The 13194-nt window shown below is 33.4% G+C and overlaps 1 protein-coding gene across 1 annotated transcript; it reads right to left on the reverse strand.

The window, feature by feature from the left end:
* Positions 1–8707: 8707 nt before the first annotated feature.
* LOC104220064 (uncharacterized) lies at positions 8708–12072 on the reverse strand. Its single transcript, XM_009770863.2, has 4 exons — positions 12016–12072; positions 11659–11785; positions 10647–10760; positions 8708–9006 (listed from the first exon to the last, which is right to left on the reverse strand). The coding sequence occupies exons 1-4, from the start codon at positions 12070–12072 to the stop codon at positions 8708–8710; spliced, it is 597 nt and encodes a 198-aa protein (XP_009769165.2).
* Between the last annotated feature and the right edge of the window lie 1122 nt (positions 12073–13194).

Genomic DNA, 13194 nt, shown 5'->3' on the forward strand with positions numbered 1-13194 from the left:
AAATAATTTTTCCTTCTTAGGAACATGATATATAACTCTGGGCATCACGAACCCCACATTTTAAAAAAATCAAGTTAAAGAGATAATTTTTCCACAACTCATAAAGAGTTCCACCAACACAATAATCATCATCTTCCCTTCCATCAAAAAGATCTGTCAAATTCTATTTGACATGAATGATTATCATGTATAGTAAATTATTCACTCTTTCATTCTCATAGAATTAGCAAAGAACTTATACGACTTAGGTGAAATCAATCATGCTTTTATTTGTAACACTCCAAATTTAAAACTTAAATTTGTTGAAATTGAAGAATAAATTTAAATCCACTATCTTAGAGCTTTCAAGATTTCCAAAAATGGATAACAATAAAAGTCTACATTTTGTAGGCTTAGGCGCATATAAATACTATAAAAAGTGTACCTTAATTTTGTGGTGCAATTTATCCTCCATAATGCGATAGTGCACAAAATTGAAACAACAACTTGATTAATATTCTGTAACTCACAAAAATAATTTCAATAAAGAGTGGTATACTTCATAAGACCATTGTGCAAACTTAAAGTGTAGGTTCCATTTTCAGAATTAGAACAATAACTTGGACAACATCAAATTTGATTCTCCATAATAAAAAAATGTGGAAATGTCCTTAAGATTGTTGGAAAAATTAATTATGGAGAATAAGAATTAGCTTGAGACGTGTCAAGGAGACTGTCCTTAAGGATATTTCGGCCGCACAGTGATAAATAAAGTTAGGCATATCCCCCAGGATTCAGCAAGCTCTTCTAGTATAAACTTGGAGTAGAAACAACAAAAATTAATAAAAAAAAAACCAGCACAAAAGAATGAGAAGAAAAGTTTTTTCAGTTTCACATTCTCCAAAACAAACACCAACATATACTTATATATAGATAATATTTATATATTGTCCAAAAGGAAGATGGACATCTCATAGGTAATGAAAAACGTTAAACTCCATTAAGGAGTCAAATGCCAAAACTTCAAATTCATTTAAGGCTATCAACTTTAAAATCATTTAAGACCAAAGAAGCATTAGCTATCAAAGTTAAGGAAATGTTATCAAAATTAACGTTAAGGAAACAGTCATCCAAGACCAACTTTGGTCAGATTCAAAGTTATAGAAAGATAATTGATTTTGATAGCCATTCAATATTAATAAAATATTATATTTAAAGTTATTATAATGTACCATTACACACATTAAAATGCATTCAAATTGATTGTATAATAAATACCCATTAACATAATATTAATAGAATGAATCTAAATATCAATTTGAATATTTCTTTTTGAGTTATTAAAATTATTTTTCTAACATTTAGCACACAATAGACACAAAACTGCAAAATTAAGAAGTATGCGAAAAACCCAGCAAATAACGAAAGTCCAAAACTCCGCAAGCTTAGAGTTTAAAAATACAGTTTTACCACCTGATTTAACACACACCAGTCAACAACGACAACAACAACAACCCAGTAGAATCCCACAAGTGGGGTATGGATAGGGTAGTATGTACGCAGACCTTATCCCTACCCCAAAGGGGTAGACAGGCTGTTTCCGAAAGACCCTCGGCTCAAGATAATAAAAAGACAAAAGGAGAGAATATTAGATTCATCACGGAGATCATAAGAAAAATAGGAACCTAAAATGCAGAAGAAAAATACAAAGCAAAAACGATGGCTAATAAGTGGAACCTGCATCGAAAATAGAAAACAGAAAATAGTAAGAAACGACATTACCCCTAGCTATCTTAGACAAAACCCTATCGGACTAGGCTCACGAAGACACAAAGTAACGGAAGACTCAACTACCTCCTAGCCTACAACCATAACACTTGACCTCCACAACTTCCTATCAAGTATCATGTCCTCGGAAACCTGAAGCCTCGCCATATCCTGCCTGATTACCTCTCCCCAATACTTCTTAGGCCGCTCTCTACCTCTTCTTATGCCTTCCACAACCAGCCACTCACACCTCCTTACTGGAGCATCTATGCTTCTTCTCTGTACATGTCCGAACCATCTGAGCCTCGCTTCCCGCATCTTCTTATCAATGGGAGTCACGTGCACCTTCTCCCAAATATCATCATTCCTAATCTTATCTATCCTAGTGTGCCCGCACATCTACCTCAACATCCTCATTTTTGCTACTTTCATCTTTTGGATATGTGAGTTCTTAAGCCAACACTCAGCCTCATACATCATGGCTGATCTAACCACCGCTTTATAGAGCTTACCTTTGAGTATCGTTGGCACTCTCTTGTCGCACAAGACTCCAGATGTTAACCTTCGCTTCATCCATCCTACCCAATAAAGTCGATCTCCCCAATAAAAATCGATATTTTGTAGGCTTAGGCGCATATAAATACTATAAAAACAAACAACAACAACACACCGGTCACTTGATTGAAAAGTCAAAAATCATGAAGTGAACCAAAAGAAGATAGGGCAAAAATTAAAACAAGGGAAAAAGAATTCGGGACAAATAAGAGAAGAAACAGGCGAAGAGAACCTGCACCACTGACTGAACTTCATAGTTAGCCAAAAGAATACATAAAGGGATAAGATTGAAAAGAAAAAAGAAAAAGATGTGGAGAAACCATTGTATTTCGAAACAGACAATGATGAAGAAAACCCAAAAGAAATTCAGAGTGAAGAAAGAACAAAGGAAAAAGCAGAAAAAAGATATGGGAAAAATTAATTGAAAGTGAAACATACCTCAATTTGAGCGAGAAGAGGAGCATGGAAGACTGTATACTGAGAAATAATCTGAAAGAAATTAATGGAAGGCAGAATACATAGTTTACCCCTGGAACTATGGACCAAATCCCCGTGACACACCTTTTGGGAACAAAAATTACACACTCAACCTTTTCAAAGTGTATCTAATACACACTACTTTTACACTCGTGATTTACACGCATAAGAAGCGAGTGAAGAGTTAACATGTTGTATCTAAATCGTCATCTGGAAACTATTTGTGCAGATTTTTCATTTTTCATTTTTTTATTTTCTAAAAAGATTTCATCAATTCTTTTCCAGGTTCTTCTGTCACAACACTACAACCCCCCCCCCCCCCAGATTTTTCTCCCAAGATCTAAAGGGGAACGAGAAAATACAAAGAACCAGAGTTTCCATATTTGAACACCAATATATTTTGGTTATGACTCGCGATTCAAATCTCCAAATTGACAATTGTTTTTGAGATTGGGTGTTTTTCAGATTTAGATTTTGATTAGCTTCTTGAAATAATAAGGAAGGTGATTTAATCCCAGAATGATTGCTCTTTTTCCAGTTTTGATAAACTAGATATAGAATAATCCCAATCGGGTTTTATTTTTTTCTCTCTAACAACTTTGATATGCAGTCCTTTTTCTGAAGTCTTATTTATATATGGCAATGACGAAGACCTTGCCTATGATCTCATGAACTGGAAGAGACACCACCAGTTTTCAAAATTATAGCACAGACAAATTTGAGTTTTATAACTAAATGGGTGGAATGTTGAACACGATAAAAAAATAGAGAGTAATAGTGAATTTAAACTGTCGGGGTGTTGAATGGGGCAAAGAAAATGAAGATTAGCGGGGAATTTATGCGGTTGGGGTGGTGGGTCTTAAATGTAGTAGGATGAGGTAGTGGTATTTTTTTTTCTTCTTTTTGCATCAGTGTTTCGCTTTGGAGAGTTAGCAGCCATGGCGGTATAGCTTGGGGACGATGAAGAAGATGGAAGAATATTTTGGCAATTAGGATATAATTATAATTTCAAGTATTTTTTATTTTTTACAAAAGGTTAATCACACGTGCCACATTATTATTAGTGCGTGATTACACTTGCTGAGAAAAAAGTGGTCAAACACTAAAGAGGTGTGTATTAGACACACTCGGGAAAGGTTGAGTGTGCAAGGTAATTTTTGTTCCCAAAAAATGTGTCACAGGGATTTGGTCCATAATTCCAGGGGTAAACTATGTATTCTGCCTTAATGGAAACATAACGTGTTAGCTTCTTAAAATACAGGTGGAATCATATAAAAAATACTCACATAGTTTTGCGTGTACAAACCCAGCCATTTATATGAACCTAGTAAAGAATGGCCCATGCTGAGCATGGGCCCAATCACTATATTGCAGATTTGATTTTTTTTTTGTCATTCATTTAAATTTTTGGTGATCTAAGTTGTATGATATCTTACTGTAACTTCAAAAATACAATATTTGTTCCTATTCATTCTAGTTGTAAAGTATTTTGGGCTCTTGCATTTCTTTTAGAGTGGTTTTATCTTTTATTGGTGGTATAATAACAAACCATGGGGTTGTATTTTCGTAATTGAAGAACGTTTTTTTAGCTTCCCTTTTGTCACAAAATTGTCCAACTTGGGTATTCACTTTACTCAATTTATAAAATTAAAAAAAATGATTAAATCCTATGTTCCTGTTCCGTGTTCCTGCATTATTAATAATAGAATGGGCCATGGTGTCTATTTGAATTCATTTATCGCATAATTCTATAAGTTTGAACAGGTTAATTTGTAAGAAAGCAAGTTTGATATGAAATGAATGGATAGCAAAGAGATCGCATTGTTAATTTTTAGTTTGTAAAATAGTTTTGAATTAGGTATCATTATAAATTTTAAAAATATATTAAGATTTTTGAACAGTATTATTTGAAAAAGTACTTTATAGAGTAGAAGTTTGTGTTAGGCTTTAATTAAAAAATATTTTCTTAATATTATAGTAACAATATATGGTTGGCCAAGATTTCAGGAAATTTTATCCCTATTCATTAGAAATCAACAAAGTCCTTTACAGTCTAAATTATGCAGTACATTTAAAATATGATTATAATTAAACCAAAAAGAGAAAGAATGGCTGCTTAGCAACTACAATAAGCTAAAAAGGAAAAACGGTCAGACAAAATAATCCAAAAAACAATTGAAAGTAACTCATTGGTTATTCTAAAAAAAAATAGCGATTTGGAAATGAAATTACAATCTCTCTCACAAAACAATTAATTTTTTTGTATAACCTGATATGGTAGCGCCTACCAAGTAAGAACGACGTCATTCTATACCCATTCGTCGAACCCAAATTAAAAATATATAATAGTACAATAATGTTTTTCTATCCCAAAAATATACCATCTAGGCAATGCCATAATTGATAAGTCAGGCATAAATTAATTTATTTTTTCCAAAAATTATATATTTAGATATTATTTAAAAAGGTAAAATAATTTCAAAAAATTTCAATTTGGCATAGTTAAGATCTATATAAAATTTATCTCTTAAGCATCTAATGTCATTATTGTTTTTTACCAGAAGCAGTACCATTTTTTGCATAAACTATCTACAATTTTTTAGTGGGAGAAAATAACAAACAATACAAAGTCATAGGAATTGTGAAAGAAGATATGTGTAGTTACAATGGATCAATTTAATTTTAGCTAACCAATTTACTGCTCCAATTATAAGCGCTACTATTACTGTTAAAATATATTTTGAATGAATTTTTTTATTTTCAGGTATATCAATGTCAATTTACTAATACTCTAGACAACAACAATAACAACCACCCACTGTAATTTCAAAAGTGGGGTCTGAGGATGATAAGATATACGCAGCTTTACCCCTATTCTGAACTATTCTGAACAGGCAAAGATATTGTTTCTGATAAATCCTCGGCAAAGATACTTTTACTAATGCTTTAGAGATCTATAAAATTAATGAAAAGCTCTATAAAATAAAATAAATTAGTAAAATGATGTGTAAAGGTCTAGTAAGGATCCGATACAATTAATTCAGAGAGGAAAGATGGGTTACAATGTTTTCATAATTAGAACATAAAAAGGCTGACACTGAATAATTAAATTAAATAAAAATTAACATGCTTAATAATCGTAGAATACATATTTAATATTTAAATTAGATAAATTTTAGCTCAAGGAAAGTCTGTTGTTACTTCTATTTTACCGGGAAATAGAATTTCACTTTTGGAAGAATTACTGTATAACTTTACACTGTCAAAGGGTCAAACAACCTTGGACAAGCAAAATTGACTTAAGAAAAGTGCAAGTAAAAGATTCATGTTTTTTAGCCCAAAAAAAAAAGAACACAAAAAGAAGGAACGGCAAATTGTTCTCAAAGTTTGTTATATTTACTCAAATACCAGTGGCAACTGAAGCAATAAAGAGATTACTCAGGGGCATAAGAATTCTTCAAAAAAACGGCGCTGCCAAAGTAACTGTGAAATTCCAGAAATATCCTTATGCCAAGCAGACATGTTGACCATGAGCTGCCTGGTTATTAAGTATAGGAATAGATTTGTAGGAGCTTATGTGAAATGACTAAATCACCCTCGAACTTTATAAAAAGACAATAAGCACACACGTAGAAACTTGAGCTCTTCTAATATATAGAAAAGTAAAGTAAAGTAATAATAAGTAGTAGTAATAGTAATATGTTAAGAAACTAAGGTTCTTTGGTTAAAGATGACATTAACAAAAACATCATGTATATACATGATTATATATAGATTATAAATTCGCTGACTATTTTTAATTTAAGAAATTGAATGGGCTGCTATTTAGCTTAATTCTTCTTTAAACTTTTTAATCATAACCCAAGACGTGCAAGTTTTTTGAACTTCACTTGCTTTCAACAAGAAGCCATCTTTTTCTCTTTGCATATGTCCTTAACAATCTTCATATCTAAAAATGTTCCTACCATAGCACAAAAAACATAGTAGAATCGTGCAATATATGCCCGCCGGTATGCTTGCTGCTCGCGACGAAAGAAAGGAGAGCGACAAGGCTCAGTACAGATAGAAAGACTGGAAACATTCATCTTATATATATATGCATGCAAAACTTCCTTCCTTTCTGGATCAAATTGAAGTGATAAAACTGAAATAGTGAAGCAGAAAAAAGGAATAAATTTTTCATGTGCCTATCCCATTTCTGGAAAATGCTCAATAGAAGCTGCAAGCTCTTTCATGTAGCTGCGAAAATCATTTACAAGCATACTTATAACTTAGTGTCAAACCTTCTAAAAATATTGTCCAGTTTCTAAACACAAGCTTTTTATACAAGTTCTCTCCCTATTGTCTAGTTTGCTCCGACAATAGCACTGCTTCTAGTTCCTTACTGAAGTCTTCGTTGCCATCTTGCTCTTCAGCCACTTCTTGTTGGGAGAACTTTTCCTGCTTTTCCTTTACAATGTCAAGCGAGTCTTTGACAGGCTGATAACGAGCGCCTGTTTGTTGGTAGAATAATTCCTTCTGAGCTTTCCAATCCTCAGCAGTCTTCTCAACTACATCCCCTATCAATGTCTGGTTCTCTGTTATGTGCTTTATATTTTCTACATCCACCATGTCTTTAGCCGCTTCAAGAAGAATCTTGGAATGCAAAAGGAATGCGTGCATTCCTATATACATTCTCAACAAAAGGAATGCAATACTTTGTGAACTAATTGGTAGCTTCACTGCGTCACCATATTCACAATAGCTTTGTATGTACCAAATATATAAATTTAGACCATAAATGATTTTTTTATTACCTCACATAGGATATTGACTTTAGCAAAGGAATACTTCTAAGATAGAAGAAAATTTGACCTGTATTACTCAGACTTGGATAATCCTTTCGAAATAATACAAAATGTGTCTTAACACATGTATAGTATAACAACAACAACAACAACATATCCAGTATAGTCCAATAAGTGGGGTCCAGGGAGGGTAATATGTACGTAGACCTTATCTCCACCTTGAGAAGATAGAGAGGCTGTTTTCGGAGACCCTCGGCTCAAAGACAAAATGAAAATGAGCAGTATCAACAAGCAGTAACAAACAGTGTAACGCATCATTAGTGCTGACAACAAATAGAAAATGACCAAAATATGTTTTCTGTTAAAAGCTTAAGAAGCTCATTGAGGTTACCTCTAATAGCAAGTTCCTTGGCCCTTGCATATTCTGCTGACTTTTGCTTGAGCAAATCCACCTCAAGCTCCATGCCCTGGAATAAATAAATAATACGAATTCAGCACTCTGAAGTCAAAGATAGAGACATGCAATAGCAGGTTTAAGTGACAAGAGACCTAATGAAAGGAATTGCATCACTAAAGCAGCCTCCCAAAAAGCTAACTTGTCCACTTTCTAGTGACAAGTAACAAGCTAATTTGCTTATACTGATCAACTCAAACATTCAAAAAAACTCCCGATCAATGCAAAGAATGCATCATATGGTCAAATGATCCTCTAACAAGATATCTGATTTTTGTACTATTTAAAATTTAAAAAGAAACCTCCGTTGATTTTTTTCCTCTCACAAACAGGCAACTCGAGAATAGTCCATTCTTTTTGTAGTACTTCATTTCACTTGCCCTTTTAACTATCACACTGCTAACTGCTAAGGTAAAAACTAAGCATCCACTCCAAGAAAAAAGAATCATAAAAGAACAATCTTAAGCTATTCTGAAAATACTTGCTAAATTACATAAATACAAACACAGACCCACACAAAAACAGAAACAATTTCGTATTCCAGCAAACAATATCAATCATATTTGGATGGAAAAAATCCAACCAATTTAATGAAGGAAGTTTTACACAGTCAATTGGTCAAAAATTACTAAAATCCTACTTATAATTTTTATTTTTGATGATGTTGCACCTGATGTTTCTTGCAAAATCAGTAAAGTATAGGTCTACTCAAAATTTCCATCAAAATGTTGGCTGAGTTCAACAAATCCACATAACAAACGGTTGCCAGAAAAGTATCAGTAACATACTTTTTGGATGCTATGCGGATACTTGCATTTTGTATTTCCGTCAGTTCATCTAATCTCTCAGCTACAGAGCCTTCATTCACATCCACAGACCCAAAAAGAAACATGTTCCTGTCTAACATACGTTTGACTAAAGCAGGGACTACTTTAACATCTTTAGCCTTTGCCTCTGCGATAATGTTCCGAAGATTCTTCAGGTCTCCTGCCAAATGGAATAAAAAGAATTATGGTAAAACTACAAAGCATCAAAAGCTACTGACAGTTGCACAGTAAACTAAACTGGCAATTAAACACTTGCCAAATTTTGTAAATAAACACTAGCCAAAGTAAGAGTTTCAAAGTCCAAATATTAATTTAAGGAATCCCCAAATAACACAAGAAGGTCTTCCAGAGGGACATTTCTTCTCTGATTGGCACTGCTAGATTAGAAGAATTACATCGGCTACGCACCCACAAACATACAAATTTTTATATCCTCAAAGATCTATAAAGGAATATGAACAGACTGTCATACTTCATTTAAACAAGGGTGATGCTATGCTACATATCAGGAGCAATAAATTATGGTGAACCAGTTCTACAAGTGACAAGGAACATATATTGAACTTGCAAATTATAGTTGAAAACACATACTGTTCAATGGGTTATTTCTGAAAGTGAAAATGAGGGCGCAATGACTTTCCCTGGATTTAGTATTGTCAAAAGGTAGTTTGAGAAATGATAGAGAAAAGGAGATCATTTGGCATCAAAGGAAGATTTAATTGGAGGTCCTGTTGATGTTGGACCAATGAAACACAACCTGTTCTTCAAATGAAATTAAAACTGACATTTAAGAACTTTTTAGCAAAATGATAGTACGAGCTGGTATTGTGATTGGTATCTTAGTAGCATCAATGTATTCCTCACCTAGATTTTAATTTTTCACCAATTATTCAAGCATTCCTTGACTTCTTGTGCTTCATCTATTATTATGATTTGATAAGAAAACTGAATAGAGTGTTATACAGGTTAATGTCCTCAAAGCTAAACCAAGAAAAGGTTTAACTTAAGTCGAAGCAACAACGGTGGACACCTAATAGTGGTCCAATTCCATTCATATAACCTGCAAAAATATAGATACTTGATAGTCCAATTACATGTTTGGAGAACTCTTCAAAGAACTGAAGCAACCTACTTAGAGTATGAGTAAACGATGAATTAACATCCTCACTAGAGCTATTCATTTGATTTACATATACATGTTACGTCATAATTCATCTGATATACAGCATTAATATTGTGTTATAGTTCCGGTAAATATTTTGAAACAAGAATCTAGAAAGTACCTATGATGATATATGCTCCAGACAGTGCCATCACAAAGAAAGAAATTTGCAACTCAATCAGTAAAGTGACTGATTCAGGTTTGATTCTAATATTGTTTGTAAAGATTCGATTGTAATGTTTAATTGTTTCATCTCATAAGACCAAAACTGCACCGCCGAGAGAGAATCACCACATAAAAAGCACTATTTCACGACATACAACAACAACAACAAACCCAATGTAATCCCACAAGTAGGGTCTGGGGAGGGTAATGTATACGCACACCTTACCCCTACCTTGTGAAGGCAGAGACCCTCGGCTCAAGGAACAAAGAAAATAAAGCAACAAACAGTAGTAAAAAAAATGCAATAGAAGCAAACAACACAACATGTAATAATAAAGAACCAGAAATAAGAGAAATACAATAATAGTACTAGTACTACTGGTAAGACTAAGAGACACTAGCGACTACCAGTCATCCTTCCACCCTAATTCACGATATATCATGTTAAAAAGGTTGTGTGTATATATATATACCTAGAGATATATAAATCTTGAAAGGAGGCTTGAATGGTTGCGTCTCATAAAGGCAGTATAGGGAATAAAGCCCACCCAGTCTACTCAAAAGAGAATAAGTAGACACCATGTAACCTGCAATGCATTCAATTCGGTTAATCTAAAGCAGTAAAATATAAAATATCAACCACAGGGAAAGGTGAAAATCTTACACTAGTATGACAGCTCTCTCATAGAAATTTAAGAGAAAATAAACATCAGAAAAAGAATTTAAGGATGCACTCACATTCACTCTGATATCTCTCCAAATACTAAAATCACTTTCCAAAGGCTTTGTTTGGTGTCAGAGCCAAACTTTTACACCTACTGTGCTATCTATCGACATTTACCAGAGCATATGATGACGAGGGAGAGAATATTAGGGCAAATTGAAATGTCTGAGTTGATTTGGAAGAATCTCTCAAGGTTTCTATATTTCTCTTAGAAATCGTGATTTGGAAAAATCTTTAAAGAGTTTGTGTTTCTCTTAGTTTGTGACCCTTCACATTGCTACTCACTGACTGATAAGCAGGTAAAATTTGGTTATAGTAGCACATGGAATGCATCATATTTAGCAATCAAATAAATCTAACAGTCATTTATATCTGTAATTTGTAACTTTTAACCACGTAAATAAATAAGCAAAATGGTGTTCACTTGAACACAAGATTGACTTCAGTTCTATTCAGCAAAAGACAAATAATACAAATCTACTGCTACCTCAGTGCTATAAAGTTTTTCTACATTCTCTCTCTTTCTTTTTTTTGGGTTGGGGGGGGGGGGAGGGGGAGGGGTTGAAGTAGGTGGCATTTCTCAACATTCCTGTAGTTCCATGCACCTTACGATGGTTACGTTTCACATTAAAGGTAGAAAGTTTTTCAAATATAAGCATGTGTATACCACAATAATCAGAATCATTCTCTCCGGATGAAGCTAAAATATGTTAAAATAGGAAAACTAACAAAAAAGTAAAATAGAAAACATTTAGACATACCACTACAGTAGGCATAGAGTGATTGCATAAAGCATGCCTGATCTTTAGAGGGACTCGCCTCAAAAATATAGGAGAACTTTTTAGAGACCCACACTCTCTTCATTTCTGCAAAACTAGGAGATCCACCCTATAAAACACTATATTACTGGTATGAACCATTATGAAAAGTGCAAGATAAATGAATAACATTCATTTTATTTTGGTAATGATGATGACGAGTTGAGCTAAATGAAAGGAATGAGGATCCATATCGCCGACCCCAACTTACTTGGGACTGGGGCGTAATTGGTGTTGCAAGATAAATGAGTAGATCGAAACTATGCTTAGATTGAAGGGAAAAAACAGGCATATTAGTACCTTGGCAAACTCATTTATAAGCTCATCAATGTCTAATTTGAACGGTTTGAGGTCCATATTATTAAAGTTGACTTCTCTTTATGGCCTACAAGTAGAACATTTCTTGATTAAGCTAGTGCAAAGAACATACGCTACTATAGATTCAATATCACTACAGTTAGAAGAGAAGACCGTCAAGAACATACAATAATAACCAACAGACTGCTTTTTGCTACGACTGAGGGGTTGCATTGGTAAAGTAAATAATGATACCATATTTGCAGGTTCATATAAGAATAGCCTAATAAGAATTTCTCATAATTAAACATATTTGTTGCTAATTATTTGTTAAATACAGCGATTGGTTTAAATCATGAACTATTCAGTATTAGCAACAAAACAGTCAACTACAATCTCAAAAGTTTACATATCAAAAGTCTATCACATATTATTTACAAATTTATAAGTTGTAAATAACTGAAATGCATAAATAGGAAAAATTATAGCAGATGCCTTTTCACAATATTAAAATGTAAAATAAAACCCATAAAAAAGAAGGATAACAAAAGGGAGTAGTACTAGAAGCACGTTGTATCCATCCACTAATCTATCACAGTAATTATATATAAAAAACAATTGTCGCACTTTCAAATTGAAGAAACTGATCAACAGATCAGATTCGAACTTCTATGCCCTAAATTGTCTAAGAACTATTACATGGACACAAACCCAAATTACAAAGACCAGAAATGACACACTCGACAAAGATATCTAATTTTCATAATAAACATTAATAACCAAACCAAGGAACGGGTACGATATTCAGTATATATTTACAAATTAACAAACCACTTAAACACAGCATATGAATAAAAATATTACCGTTATAATTGTACTCGATGACTTGTCATATTTTGAATTAGGTACACTTCAAAAACTTCATCCTCCATATAACAAACTAAAGAATATAAAAAATTCTTCACCAATTTTGCTTCACAAGTTAATTTTAGTGTATGCCGTTGAAGAAAAAGCTCTTCCCACTGTTAACGACATGTAATAATAAACTTAACTTCAGAAGTAAATAAACGAGTTTTCAAGTCTCTTGCAGATGTGTTTCAAGATTTAAGAGTTCCATAATTTCAACAATTTTAACCTCCGGTGTAGGGATGGCAGTGGGGCGCGGTGGGGAGGGTGCGGGGC

The sequence above is a fragment of the Nicotiana sylvestris genome, chromosome 11, assembly GCF_000393655.2.
Source record: "Nicotiana sylvestris chromosome 11, ASM39365v2, whole genome shotgun sequence".
Taxonomy (NCBI): domain Eukaryota; kingdom Viridiplantae; phylum Streptophyta; class Magnoliopsida; order Solanales; family Solanaceae; genus Nicotiana; species Nicotiana sylvestris.